The 18401-nt window shown below is 44.1% G+C and overlaps 1 protein-coding gene across 1 annotated transcript in view; it reads left to right on the top strand.

Moving 5' to 3' along the window:
* Positions 1–16853, top strand: part of LOC143716012 (carboxypeptidase Q-like) — a 74008-nt gene extending 57155 nt beyond the window's left edge. Inside the window, exons 7-8 of the mRNA XM_077208070.1 lie at positions 7642–7843; positions 16331–16853. Of these exons, the coding sequence (XP_077064185.1) occupies positions 7642–7843; positions 16331–16491 (363 nt within the window). The 3' untranslated portion in view covers positions 16492–16853. The remainder of the gene's footprint in view (positions 1–7641; positions 7844–16330) is intronic.
* Positions 16854–18401: the final 1548 nt, after the last annotated feature.

Below are 18401 nucleotides of genomic sequence, written 5' to 3'. Positions count from 1 at the left end.
ACACTAAGAAGGGTCCTTCGCGCTACTGGTCACTGGAGGCAAGTACACGGGAAGATATATGCTCTACACAAAGGCTATAGAATCTAGCGAACATGTTGGGTGTCGCCCAGCCCGCAGCTCTACATTTATCTGTCAGCGAGGCACCTTGAGCCAGCACCCAGGAGGAAGCAACTCTTCTGCTTGAGTGTGCTCACAACCCGAACGGGCAAGGCACGTCTTGGGATTAGTATGCCAAGACTATAGGATCCAGTGGGCTAACCTCTGCTTGACACTGACAGCCTTTCCCTTCTGCTTGCATCAGTAACAAACAAAGAGCTGGTCTGAGGTCCTAAAACTTTGTGTTATGTCCACGTATAACCGCAAGGAGCGGACTGGACTGAGAAAAGTCAGGGCTGAGTCTGCCTCCTCTGAGTGAGGGAGGAAGAGGCAACAGAATGGTTTCGGGCAGAAAAAGGTGCTGTCCATGCTCTGGTAACCTCTTCATGCACTTCCGGAAAGAAAGGCACTGGGCTGGGGCGTTGAGAACCAGCACGGGTCTCCCCGAGATACCAGTCGTCCAGCCGCGAAGGTTTCGGGACACGGTGGAGGGTTTTCTTATTGAAGGCACACACTCTCGGAGAATCACAACCCTCACTGCACGCACCGTCATGCCAACACCAGCTCGCAGAGGCTCCTTCCAGCAGAGACTCGAACAGTAACACTCTTAACAGATGCTTGAGAGAACAGGAACAGCATGCACTGTCTGGCTCCAAAGCAAAAGACAAGGATGCAATGCACCTGCTGCTCACTATATGTTTGGACCGTGATGCAATCTGGTGCAATTATCTCATGCCCATGTGCATTGGCTCGTTTAGTTTCACTCGAAGTAGATAGCCTCGCAAGCAATCCCATTCGTCAGCAATTACGTACGTCATAGTGAAGCTGACGAAGGGGAACCATGATGCCACGTATCTGAATGAGAAGTTCAGGACCTCCAGCAGAAAAATAGGCCCACAACATTAAAAATCCAGCAGTATATTTAATCGTATACATGGGGTACTTTTTTATCCCTGTGTGCGCCAAACCCAACTTGAATGTTTGCTGCCAAAAAGCTCTTTTTTTTTATTTTATCTGACCATAGAACCCAGTCCTGTTTGAAGTTCAAGTAGTGTCTGAAATGCTAAAGTTTGTTTTTAGATGAGAGTAGAGGATTTTTCTTGAAACCCTCCCGAACAACTTGTGGTGATAGGTGCTGTTATTTTTTGAAGCTTTCTGACCCCAAGACTATTTTCTGCAATTCTCCAGCTGTGATTCTTGGAGTTGTGACCAACGTGTATTAAAGAAAAACATTTATTTTTAATTAGTTTTACTTCAATGAAAGGTTAGGTTTTATGTGATTTTTTTTAAATTATACATCAAAAGGATAAACAATGCATATTTATTTTCACAGCCTTCTTTGATCATATTTACCAAGGGTGCAAATAATTCTGACCACAACTGTATCAGTTAAGCACAGAACTTTTAAGAAATTTAATGTAGCTGTCACAATCCCGGACTCCGCAACCTCCCTCCCTGGCCAGCAGAGGGAGCCCTCACCCGAATATTGACTCTCATACTCGCACTACATTTCCCATAAGCCTCATCACTGACTCTGATCACCATGCCCAGCTGCAGCCCATCTACCGGGCTATTTAACTGCACCATGCACAGCTCTCAGTGCGAAGTTTTGTTTTGCTTTTGTGAACACTACCGAGCATTATTACCCTGTGACTGCCTGACTGTTTATCGACCCCTTTTGTCTTGGATTTCTCCTTGCCTGCTGCCTGCCCACGTTACCACTGCCTGGTTCACGGACTCTGCCTGTTTTCTGCCTGCCCTGATCTTCTGCCTGGTAATTCGACCTCGATTAAGCCTTGTCTCCAGTGCTGTGTTTGCTGTCTTTGACCCCTGCCTGTCTGACTAATCTGTTATTAAACTTTACGCTGCAAATGGATCTCTCTGAGTCTGGTGATTCACAACAGAAAACTTCGCCACAACCAGATCCAGCAGCAATGTCAACCTTGTCTGCCGTCTATTCAGCCCAAGCTGACCAAATCGCTGCCCACCATCATCAGCTAAGTCATCTCACCTCACTGATGGATGAGCTGGTCAAAGCTGTTCGAGGTCTCCAAGCCTCGTCACCAGTGCCACCACCCACACAAGCCGTTGCCGCTGCTGTCAGCCCCGCACTGGCCCCGCCCACCGCGACTCCTCGTCTAGCGCTCCCAGAAAAGTTTGACGGGGATCCCGACAAATGTAAGGGCTTTATTCTCCAATGCTCACTGTACATCGAGCAACAACCAGCGCTGTATTCGAACGATGCAGGGAAGATTGCCTTCATGTGTTCGTTACTGACGGGGAGGGCGTTGGAATGGATGACGGCCGTATGGAGAGTCGATGGTTCAGCATTTCCGTCCTTTCCAGTGTTTCTTCTACGCCTCAGGGAGGTCTTCGAGCACTCCAGGGAGGGAAAGAGCGCGGGCGATCGCTTACTGGAGCTCATGCAGGGAAAATTAACCGCTGCCGAATATGCTCTCACGCATCGCACCCTGGCCGCACAAACTTCCTGGAATGACGACACGCTCAAGGTAATCTTCAGAAGAGGCCTGAACCATGATCTGCAGTCTGAATTAGCCTGTCGTGATGAGGGCAGGAACCTCGACCAGTTCATAAATCTCACGATCCAGATCGACAATCTCATGCGATCTCGCAGAGCGAGTCACCGCGCCATCCCTGCTCATCGCACTGTTCAAGCCACTCGGGCCGCGACCCCCGTTCGCGCTGATGAACCCGAACCTATGCAGATCAACGCCTACCATCTGCCCACGGAGGAGAGAGACCGAAGAGTCCGGCTTCACCTGTGTCTATACTGTGGCGAGGCTGGTCACCTCCGCATCTCCTGTCCATCCAGACCTCGTTCCACCGCTTCTCGACCGGTGAGTCCAGACCTCGAAGCACTACACCCCACCTCGTCTGTGTTTGTGCCCATTGTGATCATGACGAACGGCAAGCGGGTTCCCACCAGAGCTCTGGTAGACTCTGGTGCCGCCGGGAACTTTATTTCTGCAGATTTTGCCCGACAACACAACGTTCCACTAGTCCGTTGCCCTTCTTCTCTTGCAGTCGAAGCCATCGACGGAAGGCCATTAGGCTCCGGTCACATTTCCCATCTCACCCAAGAGCTCCAGCTGCAGACAGGGGCGCTCCACTTCGAGGTTATTCAGTTCTATGTCTTCCACGGTCCACGCACCCCTGTGATCCTAGGCCTGCCATGGCTCCGTAAACACAATCCTCAGATCCATTGGAGAACCAACCAGATTGTCCGTTGGGGCGCACACTGTCACTCTAAGTGCCTCGCTCCTGTTGCTCCTTCTTCCATCCAAGTCATCTCTGTGCCCGTGGAGAGGGCTAACCTGAACGACCTCCCTTCCGAATACCACGATCTGGCAGAGGCCTTTAGTAAAGCAGGAGCCTCACAGCTCCCACCTCATCGTGACAGTGACTGTGCCATCGATCTGCTACCCGGATCCGTACCTCCCAAGGGTTTGTATCTTTCCTCTCTCCCAACCAGAGTCCGAAGCTATGAGGAGATACATTGAGGAGGAGCTTGCAAAGGGCTTCATTCGATCTTCCACGTCTCCGGCATCCGCCGGTTTCTTCTTTGTCCAGAAGAAGGACGGAGGCCTCCGACCCTGCATTGACTACCGTGCCCTGAATGACATCACTGTAAAGTTTCGCTATCCGCTCCCGCTGGTACCAGCCGCCTTGGAATTACTCCGTACGGCCAAGTACTACACCAAGCTCGATCTACGTTGTGCGTACAATCTCATCCGCATCAGGGAGGGGGACGAGTGGAAGACGGCCTTCTCAACCAACACAGGGGACTACGAGTACTTGGTCATGCCGTTTGGCCTGGCGAACAGTCCGTCCGTCTTCCAGTCATTCATCAACAACGTCTTCAGAGACATGCTCCACCGTACAGTAATAGTGTATATTGATGACATACTGATTTACTCTGACACCTTCACAAACCATGTGCAGCACGTTCGGGCCGTCCTTCAGAGACTCATTCACCACCATCTGTACGCCAAACTGGAGAAGTGTGAGTTCCACCAGACCTCCGTTTCGTTCTTGGGGTATGTCATCAGCCCGGACGGAGTTGCTATGGACGAGGGCAAGGTCAGGGCAGTCCGTGATTGGCCACGACCCGCAACCATGAAAGAGCTGCAACGCTTTCTAGGGTTTGCCAACTTCTACCGACGGTTCATAAGGAACTTCAGTGCCGTGGCAAATCCACTCACCTCTCTGGTCAAGAAAGGAACACATCGTCTTCCGTGGAATGAGCCTGCCACCCAGGCATTTAACCAGCTCAAACAACACTTTACCACAGCACCCATCCTGCACCATCCTGACCCCGGTCTACCGTTCATAGTCGAGGTGGACGCCTCAAACACCGCTCTAGGGGCCATCCTTTCACAACGCCAAGGTTCGCCACCAAAGTTGCACCCCTGTGCATACTACTCCCGTAAGTTGAATGCCGCCGAAAGAAATTATGATGTGGGTGATCGGGAACTCCTGGCCATGAAGGCAGCCTTCGAAGAGTGGCGGCATTGGCTCGAGGGTGCTGTCCATCCGTTCATCGTTCTCACCGACCATAAGAACCTGGAGTATCTACGTACCGCTAAGAGGCTAAATCCCAGGCAAGCTCGTTGGTCGCTCTTCTTCACCCGTTTCCACTTCACTGTCACTTATCGTCCAGGCTCCAAGAATACCAAGGCAGATGCCTTGTCACGCCTAGACGACCTAGAATTCACACCACAAGACCCCAAGACAGTACTGGCTCCCAACCTCATTGTCGCTCCCATCCAGTGGGACATTGAGACCGAGATTGAACAGATCAACTCCCGTGCTGATATCCCATCCGGCTGTCCGCCCAACCGAGTCTTTGTCCCCGAGTCCCTCCGGAACCAGGTCCTGGAACTCGTTCATGCTCTACCTAGCTCGGGGCATCCAGGAATCACGGCCACCGTCCAGCTACTCCAAAACCGTTATTGGTGGCCCTCCTTAGCCTCCGATACCACAACCCACGTCCAACGCTGCAGGATCTGTAATACCCAGAAGTCGTCACGTCAACTACCTGCCGGTCTGTTACAACCGCTTCCCATTCCACAGCGCCCATGGTCGCACATTGCCATCGACTTCATTACCGATCTCCCTGTTTCCGAAGGTCACACCACCATCCTCACCGTTATCGACCGGTTCTCCAAGGCCTGTCGCCTAATTCCCCTCGCAAAACTCCCCACAGCGCTGCAGACCGCCGAACACCTCTGCAATCAAGTGTTCCGATTCTACGGCCTGCCAGAAGACATAGTCTCCGATCGAGGACCCCAGTTCACATCTCAAGTTTGGTCAGCCTTCTTCACGACCCTTCAGGTCAACATCAGTCTAACGTCTGGGTATCATCCTCAATCCAACGGGCAGGCCGAACGCATGAACCAGGAGGTAATCCGATTCCTGCGCTCCTATTGCCATCAGCACCAACAGGATTGGAGTCGTTACCTGTTCTGGGCAGAGTACGCCCAAAATTCTATCCGGAAGCACTCCTCCGGCCTTACACCCTTTCAGTGTGTCCTGGGTTTTCAACCACCACTCTTCCCGTGGTCAGGAGAACCCTCAAATGTTCCAGCCGTGAACGATTGGCTACAGCGCAGCGAGGAGACCTGGAACCAAGCCCATACCCATCTCCAACGAGCGGTTCGCCGTCAGAGGGAACAGGCTAACCGTCGTCGTCGGCCGGGGCCGGAATACCACCCGGGCCAGTGGGTCTGGCTGTCGACCCGAGATCTCCGCCTGCGACTCCCCTGCAAAAAACTCAGTCCCAGTTATGTGGGTCCATTTAAGATCACACAGCAGATCACACCAGTCTCTTTCCGTCTCGACTTGCCTAATCACTATCGTCTCGCTCCTACCTTCCATGTCTCTCTACTCAAACCCGCTGATGGGCCCAACGAGAGGGAGGAGGGGAGATCCCGAGACCAGAGCCCCCAGCCCATCCAAGTGGAGGGCGATGAGGTCTATCAAGTTCAGGAGCTCGTGGATTCCAGACGTCGGGGCAGGTCCCTGCAGTACCTGGTTCATTGGGAAGGATATGGCCCTGAGGAACGTTCGTGGGTAGACGCCACAGACATCCTGGACCCCAGCCTGATTACAGACTTCCACCAGGCCCATCCCACCAAACCGGCTCCACGACCACGTGGAAGACCCCGACGTCGTCAGGCGCCTCACGCCAGGAGTCGCTCGCAGGGAGGGGGCTCTGTCACAATCCCGGACTCCGCAACCTCCCTCCCTGGCCAGCAGAGGGAGCCCTCACCCGAATATTGACTCTCATACTCGCACTACATTTCCCATAAGCCTCATCACTGACTCTGATCACCATGCCCAGCTGCAGCCCATCTACCGGGCTATTTAACTGCACCATGCACAGCTCTCAGTGCGAAGTTTTGTTTTGCTTTTGTGAAGACTACCGAGCATTATTACCCTGTGACTGCCTGACTGTTTATCGACCCCTTTTGTCTTGGATTTCTCCTTGCCTGCTGCCTGCCCACGTTACCACTGCCTGGTTCACGGACTCTGCCTGTTTTCTGCCTGCCCTGATCTTCTGCCTGGTAATTCGACCTCGATTAAGCCTTGTCTCCAGTGCTGTGTTTGCTGTCTTTGACCCCTGCCTGTCTGACTAATCTGTTATTAAACTTTACGCTGCAAATGGATCTCTCTGAGTCTGGTGATTCACAACAGTAGCACATTTTTCTATGTTAATTATGTGAGGAATCTTTTGTCCTTGAGAGCACTTTTGAAATCCTCCATTAGGATCTCTTATCCTGAAAGTACACAGTACTGTCACAATTAGTTCTGTTTATAATTATTTAAATAGCCTATTTTACTGTGTTGGATTATGGCATCTGACAAAAAGGTTTTAACAGGTCTGTGTGGTGTCTGTTTTAATGCTGAAAGTACTCTCAGAATTGATCCTAATTTTAGCTGGAGGAGCAAATTGGCAGAAATTTCTGTCAATAATATTTTACTTGGACTCTTCTGATTTGGTGCGAACAGTGCAATAAACCGTATTTGTCAGGTCTGATGCTGTAAAGTGATACTTATGGTATGGAACAATTTAGCCAGCAGTTGGACATAAAACTCTATTGTATCTGTGCACTGCCATGGGATTTCGTTTTTTCTTTATGAGGATGGATTCTGATCGTAGAGCGGTGGTTTCAGGCCAAGCAGCATTCAAATGCTGCGTTTTGGCTACTGACCCAAATTTTTACTGTATTACATCCAATTATGTAGATATTTGGTAGAGCTTTCTATGACGTGGACTGGCTGAGAATGAAACAAACCATCATTCTTTTAGTATAAAAAAAACAAAATTGTGTCAGATACAATAAACCAGATTAACAAAAAATCATTTAGTCCTACTTTATATTGGGTTGATTATAAAAACATAGTATAATACATATTGTACAATATAACATTATTGTAAATAATATTTTTTAAATATTCTTCAGCTTTAGCTTTCCTTAAAATTGCATATTACATTCTGGATTTGTGGTCACTTTTCCTAAGGGAAACATCTCAAACTTTGACCTGGTTATGGAGTCTGATCTAGGCACCTTCAGCCCTCTGGGACTGCAATTTACTGGCAGCGACAAAGCTCGGGCAATCATGAAGGAGGTGATGAAACTGTTGGCTGCCATCAATGTCACGTCGCTTGAAGAACACGGAGAGGGAACGGATATCAACATGTGGATGAAGGCTGGGGTTCCAGGTCAGTTTCATCTAGAGCAGAATTCAGTCTTGTTTCTTGGTTACATTTAGCAAAGTAAAAAAGCATTACTAGAAAGACAGTTACCTAAATATAAAAGTTACTCTTAATTTTGATGATCCCCTTTAGACATTCTGTTGACTAACATGTCAACTAACTCTCACTGGAGTATCAGTAGACTGTTAAGGGTAGGGTTAGGGTTAGTAGAATAAGTTGCTACTGTATGTACTTGCAAAGTTACCTATAGTCAGTAGAATGTCTGTTGGGGAAGAATCAAAATAAAGAGTTTGCAGATATTAAGCAGACAGTCTACTAATTCTCTAATGTGAGTTAGTTGACATGTACATAGGTGCAACATTACTTATAGTCAACACAACAAAATTTCTATAGGGACCATCAAAAAAATGTGTTACTGAAAATTCTTATGTCATTCCAAACCTGTATTTCTTTTGTGTTTCTTTCTTATGTGAACACAAAATAAGACATTTTGAAAAATTCAATTTTGGACCCTTCCAAAACTTTCATTGAATGGACTAAAACAGTTGAAATATTCATCAAAATACCTTCTTTTTAAATATTTCTTGAGTAACAAATCAACATATTAGAATGATTTCTGAAGTATCATACTGAAGACTGGATGAATGGCTGCTAAAAATTACATAATATTACATTACATAAATATAAACCAGTTATTTTAGATTGAATGATATTGAAGATATTAAATTCAATGATATTTCACAATGAAACAATTACATGCAGTCCTGGTGAGCATTAAGAGACTTCTTTCAAGACATTTAAAATATCTTACTGACACCAAAAATTTGAACAGCTTTTTTTTCCCCTTCATCTGAAATATGAGTGGAAACAGTGGATTAGCAAATAGGATATATGAATATTTTGTGCCTTTTTATATTTGCTTGTATTATAATCATTTATGAACAATGTTCACATTTTGTAATTGTATTCAAGTTTTTAATTTGTATTCAAGTTAAGAAGCCACTCACTTAAAAGGCTTAAACCAGTAATGGTTTACACATTGTTTGTATTGTTATTTGTATGTTTTTATTTTCATTTACAATCTTTAACTTTTCTACCTCCCTCATACAAACTACAAGGGACGTCAGCAGTCTAATGACTTGAAAGAAGTTCATTAATTGTTTGAGTTCAGCCAATGATCTGTGAAATTGGCTCTGAAAAGCCTATAATTCTTGGCAGAAGTGAAGTCCAGTGAGCTCTCACAGTTAACCCTCAGGAGCAGATTTGGAGAGGTGCAATGTACTGAATCATTTAATATTTTCATACTCAGAAAACATGCAGCACTAGCTTTTTATGACTATTGATTTTTTTTTTATTGCTATTAAAATAACAAACCGTGACAATATACAAAACTATTCGATATTTCCAAAGAAAAAATATCTTTGTAGCATTAGATGTGTCTTTTCTACCTTACTGGGGTAACATAATATGTTTTAGGAATTTAGGAATGTTCAGTTCACATACTCATTTCTCCGAAAAGCAATGCTACAGACAGTTATTCTATTTTGAACTGTCTGTTCCGTGTTGGAATCATAGACTGTAAAAAAAGATGGACGACGCCCCTTCGCTCTCTTCCATTGGCGAGAAGTGAAGCCACCATTGTCCCGATATGACGCTGACATCTTGGGACTTGACTCTGCGCGGTTGCGATTTCGGGACCAGACATGCGCAGTAGTGAGCAGGAAGTAAAGCCGAGAAATCAACGTCCCACTCTGGTCCCGCCCTCACTCTCGCTGAATCAATCGTAAGCATGCGCCTCTGCTAAAGAACAAACCATTATGTCGGTGTGAAATAATTAATTATAGAAATTTAGATATTAAATTTAAAGCTCCAATCTCCTCAGTCCTCCAAAGACCCCGAAAAAAAGTCTGTTGTTGCTTCAGTGACTACTTTGCTCAGAGAACCTGTCAATCACAGCTGTCAATCATGTACGCCACAGCGCTGTTTTTATAGCATCAAATAACTAACTAAAAACAATCTTATTTTAAAAACAAACACATGTTATGTCTACTTTTTATAAAACTACAGTAAATGACAGAAACTATCTTTGGAAAAAAGATATGTGAAGTGTAATTTAATTGTTTAGTTGGTCTCACGTCCCATTGAATAACATGGGGAGTCGGGGTTTATGAGCTATACTAGCACCGGTCACCGGGGGGCGATCGAGACGTTTTGGCTTCACTTTTCAGGGCTTGTGCGGCACGCTTGGTTGGAATGCCTGTTTTTGTTTTGGTCTGTGTGATCCCGCCCACTGCCAATTTAATATTGTTTTGACACTCTGGGTTGCCAGTTGAAGGAAAACAGTGTACTGCAGCCATGGACGTAAGCAAAGGAACTGGGTCAAAGCCTCGGCATACGTTTATTTCAAACGCTAGCTGTCAGTATTACACACTGCACCTTTAATAAATTGTTTTCCATTTAAATTTTATTTTCATTTTTCTTCAGCATAAAACTTGAGTAAAAAGTTTAAATGAATAATTAACGATTGGACAATCCATCTCATCCAGCATGTTCCAAAGTGCATCCTGTTCTTCAGCTGAAGCAAGAACATCTGACCTTTTATTATTTTTCACATGATACTCAGATGGTGCAGGCTACTTTTTCCTTAAAGAGATAGTTCACCAAAAAATGAAAATGTTGTTATTATTTAATCACCCTCATGTTTTTCCAACCCTGGATGAGTTTCTTTCTTCTGCTGAACACAAAAGAAGATATTTTGAAGAATGTTGGTAACCAGACAGTTGACGGTAGCCATTGAGCAGATCTATTCAACCAGAACCAAACATATTAACAGTGTCATATCCATTACCATGCCAAACACTCCGAGAGTTGTCATGACATAAATATTTGATATTCATTTTTATGTCATAACATGTCTTTGTTTTTTGCTTTATAATATGCTCTCAGACTCTGGGACTTCACTGTATAAGCATACGTTAGCTCTTGTGAAGTCAAGCATGGCAGCTATACTGCCTTCTCCCATCATCATATTAAATTACTTGTGCATAAGAATGGATAAATCTCATTAATGTCTGTAGTCACCAGTCTGATTGCTTTAACCACCAATGAACTGTGGCACACAAAGGGATCGGTTGTTCCCCTAATGCACACAGTGTTATCAGATGAATTGACTATGACATCACTGCAGGAAAAATTAACGCAGCAGGAGGCATGTAGAAATGTATGGTGAAATTCCACTGGAGTTTAAAGCCAACACGTTAAACAAATGAATCATCCGCACAGCTGTCTAAACAGCCAAAGCAACACAGAGCGACTTGAGCTGCTTTCTTTTTTCCCAACAACTGAAGATTTTGTGCTGCATTTGGTTGCTCTGTAGTTCCTTTTCAGTTGCTCACGTTCGACGTAGTCGATGTGTCGACTGATTGGGATCACGCCAGGGAGCCTGTCATCTTCGAGTACTGTTAAAACAAGCCAATGCACATTGGCGTGCCTGAAATGCATCACACACTCCGCCCCCCGGCGCGGGTATAAATACGGAAGTGGATTGCTCGCACTAGTTTTCTTTCACTTGGGAGCCGATCGTTCTGATGTCTCTGAAGAGAGCTGTTGTTATACAACGAGCTGGTGTGTCGGTGTTCTTCTGGAAAGACTCTACCAGTGCTGGTGGTTCTACAGTGCAGTGCAGCGGTGATCGCGAGCTTTGAAGCTCTCAACTGCTGTTTTTACAACAAGCAGATTTCTGTGTTTCTGTGTGTTGACGGCCAGTTAATGGCGGAAAAATGAGTGCTTCAGTATTTCAGTTCTCTGATTTAGTGTTGCCGCGGTCATTCCCTGTGTGCTCTGGCACTGATGACGGGTCCCACTTCTTGTAGGGCAACATGGGTAAATTTGCGTCTTTTTCAAGATGCCATTCTATCCGTGTGTTTCTGTGTGCGGTGCGGCTCTGTCCCTCTCTGACGGTCACAAGAGTTGTATCACGTGTCTGGGCTTAAAGCACGCTGAGGCAGCTCTTGTGGATGAGTCATGTTCCCTTGCGGGAATATGACCGTGTCAGTGTTGAGGTCGAAACTCGCCTTTGTTCGCGAGGGTGGAGACCCCATCCCCAGGCCCCGCTGTGGGGTTTCTTCTGGGTTACAGTGACGGGTAATCCGCCCGGCAACCCCCGTGGATCCCTCACTCCTCTTTCACACCACAGCCGGTGGAGTGGTGGACTGATCAGGCGTTTCATTCGGGGCCCCTCCAGAGGACAGGGTGTCCATCGCAGCATCGGAAGGAGAGCTGGGCTCTGAAGATATCTCCCTCTGGAAGACCAGCGTTGCCCGAGCCAGATCCAGAGATGGCAGCTTTACTCAAAAAGGCTGCATAGGCGGTAGGGCTCAACTGGAACCCTTCACGTGTCCCAAACTGTCTTGGTTGGATGATTGGTTTCTCGTGGTTGCCTTCATCTTGGTGATTTTCCAAGGTGTATGTGCCCACCTGGGTGGTGAGCTCCTTCCAAGTAAGTGTATTGCTCCCTCCTAGGCATTGACACAGAGTGCCCTGCTGAACAGATGACAAATAGAGTTGGGGGCTGGGCGACACCTATCACGTTCGCAAAGAACCCCCCAAAAAACTACCCTATGTGACGAATCGCTGCTTCCCGTGGGCTCCCTTCACATGGAGCCAGTTTCACTGTAAGCCCGGTTCGAAGTGTCGGCTTGCTGCGCCATTCCCCTCCTTGGACTGGATACGTGCGCAATTCTTGCTCCAGTGAGTTGCCCTTATTAGCCGAACCCTGTCGAGTTCCTCCATACCCTTCGGCAACGGACGTGGCGTAACGTCCAAAGCCAGGCCTATCACTCGTATGCACCGGTGAAACCTGTGTTAGGCTGGGTCCATATGTAGTGATCCCTACGGCGATCCCATATATGTATTATTCCGACGGTACGGCTCCCTGCGGCGAGCCCGTGTCTTCCCTCGGCAGCCGTCACTGTCCGGTTGAGTCTCCCCCTGTCATAGGCTGGAGCCACCCCAGTGAGATTCCATATGTTGTAATGCCCGGTCATCTGCCCAGTCCATATGTGTATTTTCCACATGTTACCTCCCTTCAGGCAGGATGTGGCTTCCGCAGCGTATTCCTTTCCAACGAAAGAGAACACTTTCCCAGTGGTCTTGTGGAACAGCAGTGACTTTCCTGGCCTAAGCCCTGTCTCCGAATCTCCGAATGCAGGGGGATCAGAAGGCTTTTGTCTAAGGTGGCAGCACTAGATGGCGTTTTAATTGGGATACGGTTACGTATGTAACCCTCGTTCCCTGAAGGAGGGAACAGAGACGTAATCCCGTCGCCACTATTGCTGGACCACCGCTGACTCCAAGTTACGCTCGGCTCCTCAGCGAAAAACAACTGGTGGGTGCATCCACTTCCGTAGATGCATTTCACGCATGCCAGTGTGCATTGGCTCATTTTAACAGTACTCGAAGATGACAGGCTCCCTGGCGTGATCCCAATCAGTCGACATGTCGACTACGTCTCCGTTCCCTCCTTCAGGGAATGAGGGTTACATACGTAACCGAGACGTTCTTCCCCTTGACAAAGCTGCAAATTCAAACATGAAATATTGGCATCTATTTTCAAGAACAGCTAAGTTAAAATGGTGTCTGTTACAGTCATGGCAGTTAACTAACTGTGTTTGTGCACTTTTCAGAATTAAGTTGAGAATTCCATAGATTCCAATCCGGTTCCTTCATTTCGATTGGAGTACTGATAAAAAAAATATAATAAAAGATTGATACAAATCAATGTGTCAATGCAGAAAGATTGATACTTTTCAAAAGTTAGGGTCAGTAAGATTTGTTTTATGTTTTTGAAATAAGTCTCAGCAATGCCGCATTTATTTAATCAAAAACACAGCTAAATTAGTAAAATTGTGTAATATTATTACAATTTCAATCTACTTTAATATATTTTTCAAATTTTATTTATTCCTGTTATACATTTTCAGAATTGTCTCATGATCCTTTTGAAACCATTAAAATATGCTGATCTGTTAGTCAAGAAACCTTTCTTATTAATAAAACAGTTAAAAACGGTTGTGCTGCTTATATTTTTGTGGAAATGGTGATACATTTTATTCAGAAGAACAGCATTTATTTAAAATAGAATTTTCTTTTACACCGTAAAAATCTGTCACTTTTGATCAAATTAATGCATCCTTGCTAAATAGAGTTATTCACTTTTTAAAAATCGCACTGAACCCAAACTTGAACGATAGCTATATAGATAGATAGATAGATAGATAGATAGATAGACAGACAGACAGACAGACAGACAGACAGACAGACAGACAGACAGACAGACAGACAGGCAGACAGTTAGATCCATATTAGACAAAACAACATACACAAAAATGACTGTGTACCTTTAAATATTTAACCAAATACATTTTAAAAACATCACTGAGTTGTGTTTACATTTGAGGTTTGTTGGAACATAGCCTTAACCCTGTGCAGTTTTTTTCTGTTCACTGCCCTTTAGAATTGTCCCTGTAGCGTGCATCGCACCGTACACCTCACACTATTGATTCTAGGGCAGAGAATAAGCAATGCTTCACCAAGCACCCTTCTAAGGTCAAACAAAACTGTCCCTGTATTTCCAGGGGAATAAAGAATCTTGTGGCTGGTGCCTGTTCACATATGGGATTAGTACAGAAATAGATGGCAGGCACAGTCTTTAACTGCAACCACATGCATTCTGGATTCTTTTTCTCCATGTTTTATTGCTCCTCCAAACAAAGAAAATGAGGCCTGCAGTGGGATATAGCAAACGTTTTTAAAGCACACTGATCTAAAAATGGTTATGCATTGGTGATGCTGTGTTAATGAGTCACTAGCTGGTCAGCTTTTCATCAGCATCACTTGAATCAAGGCCTAGAAAATATGAATACCCATTCAGATTTAAGAGTAAATAGAAAGAAAGAAAATGCATTCTGTCATTCTGTAATAGCACAAAAATGAATGGTAATTTACTCACCATGTCATTTGAAACTCATATGACTTCTCTTCCCCAGTGAAACACAAGAAGCAAACTTCTTTTTTTTCATGCATTTACTATGAATGGGGCCTGGAGCTTTCAAGTTTCAAATACGACCCAAAAGCACCATAAATCAATCATAAAATAGGTTGATGTGACTCATGTGTTGTATTCCCAATGCTCTAAAAGCTTACTATAGCTTTGTGTGAGAAACAGAACAAAACCGATAATCTTCTCCACCAATTTGATGCAGCAACCACTGAATCAGTGAACTGAGAACCACATCCATCTAATATGTGAACAAAATATGACAGTGTTCAGAAATATAACATGGCGTACTTTCTTAAAAATATTTAGCACCTTACCATTGTTGGGGAAAGGTATTTTTAAAAGTAATGTGTTACAATATTGTGTTACTCCCTTAAAAAAGTAACTAATTGCATTTTATGGAAAGAAATGTTACATTACTTTTGCATTTTTTTTCTGACTTGGGCTGGACATAATAACAAAAAACTAAAACAAAAAATAAGCCTAAGGCTAAAGGAAATGAAAATGTATGCCTGTACATGCGCAGCTAATAGGATGCAGGAGAAGAAAGTTGACCAATCTTACAAATGAAATTAAACACAAATGTGATGTTTATCTAAAGTCATTTTGCTTATTAGTATGGTTGAATTGGATCATTGAAGGTCAGCAGCAAAGACATTGGTCAATAGATTTTTTGTGTTATTTAACATTTAATTATTGTATGTCTACATAGTATTTTGAGTTTGCATTTCACAGTTTTTATTCATTCTGAGGAATACTGAATCTGTTTTTGTACAAGTGAGATGAATAAATGCCTGCTCACATTTAGGGCCAGATTTACCAACAGTTTTCACCAGAGCTCTTTTGGCTTAAAAAAATACTGTGAGGATTTACTAAAGCCACGAAGTGAAAAATTTGCGCTGAAATAGCATGGACATTTACTTTTTGCAGCTGAACATATTGCATATGCATATGTAGGAGTTTCCCTTTCAGATGGGAGGAGAATATTTAGATGAAGATTTGCGCTTGTCAATTTACTGCTATTTGTGCCATTATTGGCCGCCTAAAAAAAGCATGTCTTAAACCAGATGCTAATTTGCGCTGCTCTTGGTAGATTGCGTTGGTCATTATGCAAATGATTCGGCTGCGTCTGTGTTCTGTAATTTGCCCGTCAGTAGATCACACGCAGAACTTTCCACTACCATTGGTGCTTTTATGGGATTGTGCTCTCGCGCTAATTTGCCCTGTATAGTGTCACACATATTAAGTTTTGTTTGTTCTTAGTTTCTGTTTTCATGGTCTTTTGGTTGGTTATATGTGGGCGAGTGGGTGAACTATTTTAAAGAGCAGACGTATCCAGACTCTTTTATATTCTAACGCAGAAGGAGAATTTTCACACATGTGAAACACAGAATCACACCATTTCAGCTCTGTTCATTCTGTCTTTTTTTCCCTAGGGGCCAGCCTGCACACTGCAGACCAGCGGTACTTCTGGTTCCACCACAGCGACGGTGATACAATGAATGTCCAAAACCCAGAGGAGATGAACCTGTGTTCCGCTGTTTGGGCTGTGGTGGCCTACGTGGTCGCTGACCTGGAGGAAATGCTCCCCAGATAGTGAGTCTCTCATAAACGCCTGAACAATCCCCTGTCCATCAGCTTACAGCAGCCGGTCGATCAAACCGTTACCTTGAGAATTGTCTATCAGCCTGATGTTTTTTTTGTGATTTGACTTTATCATAACCTCAGATACACTCCTGATCACTCCACTCTCATGTAGTACTGCTACTTTGATAAATGTGTAATTTTCTTTTTTAATCGTCTTATTATCCTTTTATAATGTAAAAGAGTTCCAATTATGTAATTTATATTTGTAATTTATTAATTGATTTGACAAATTTCTGCACATAAGCAGTTAATAATCTTAAAATGTAGCCTACATAAAAAAACTAAATAAAGATCCAACATCTGTGACTAAAATTTGAAGAGTCTTGGTTTCAGAATTTCGTATAAACATTGATATGTCATATTCCACAAACTGAATAGGTCTTATTCATCAGATCATATGACTTCCCCTTGGAAACTTAGCCCAGGTCCGCTTTCCTAAAACAAACATGGTAATGGAAATGCTGCTATCCAGTCATCCTTCCTCTAATGTAAAAATATATATATACAGTCATGGTCAGAATTAATGTCACCCCTGGTAAATATGATCAAAACGGGCTGTAAAAAATAAATCTGCATTGTTTATCCTTTTGATCTTTCATTCAAAAAAATGCCCAAAAATCTAACCTTTTATTGAAGTAAAATAATTGAAAGTGGAGGGGAAATCACATTATGAAATAAATGTTTTTCTCCAAAACACGTCGGCCACAATTATTGGAAGCCTTTTATTAAATACTTTTTGCAATCTTCTTTTTTAAGATAGCAGCTCTGAGTTTTCTCCTATAATGTCTGATGAGTTTGAGAACCCCTGACAGGAGACCAGAGACCATTCAGAATCTCTCCAGATCCTGTAGATTCCCAGATCCATGTTGGTGCTTCTTCTCTTCAGTTCACTCTACTCATCAGGTCAGGGAACTGGGACGGTCATGGCAGAAGCTTCATTTTGTGCTCTGTAACACATTTGTGTGTTGATTTTGATATTTGTTTTGGATCGTTGTCCAGATGGAAGATCCAAACATGGCCCATTATAAGATTCTAGCAGAAGCCGTCAGGTTTTGATTTTTATTCTGTTGATATTTGATAGAATCCACGATGCCATGTATCTGAACAAGAAGTCCAGGACCTCCAGCAGAAAAATATGCCCACAACATTAAAAATCCAACGGTACATTAAATTGTACACATGGGGTACTTTTTATCCTTGTGTGCACCAAACCCATCTAGCGTGTTTGTTGCCAAAAAGCTCTTTTTTTAGTTTCATCTGACCACAGAACCCTGTGCCGTTTAAAGTTCAAGTCATTCTGACAACTGAATATGCTGGAGTTTGTTTTTGGACGAGGAAGGAGGATTTTTCTTGAAACCCTCCCAAACAACATGTGGTGATGTAGGGGTTGTTTGATTTTTTTTTTTAAATAGGCTTTCTGATCCCAAGACTCAAGTAATCTCTGCAATTCTCCATCTGTGATCCTTGAAGAGTCTCTGGCCACTCAAACTTTCCTCCTCACTGTGCATTAAGGCAATATAGACACACGTCCTCTTCCTGGCAGATTCATAACATCTTTAGTTGATTGGAACTTCTTAATTATTGCCCTGATGGTCAAAATTGGGATTTTCAATTCTTTAGCTATTTTCTTACAGCCACTTTCTATTTTGTGATGCTCAACAATCTTTTGATGCATATCAGAACTATATTCTTTGGTTTTACTCATTGTGATGGATGAATAAGGGAATTTGGCCTTGTGTTTCCTCATATTTAAACTCATGTGAAACAAGAAGTCATAGCTAGACAGTTTCATGTTCCTAGTCACCCTGGTGTGCTAAAAAAAGGTAAACATTAATGAGAATATACTTCAAAGATATTTTA

Source organism: Siphateles boraxobius, unplaced genomic scaffold (assembly GCF_051911475.1).
Source record: "Siphateles boraxobius isolate OS27281-9 unplaced genomic scaffold, OSU_SipBor_1 12, whole genome shotgun sequence".
Classification (NCBI taxonomy): Eukaryota; Metazoa; Chordata; class Actinopteri; order Cypriniformes; family Leuciscidae; genus Siphateles; species Siphateles boraxobius.
Note: the sequence above shows the minus strand (reverse complement) of the source record. Positions and strands in the feature narration are given on the sequence as shown.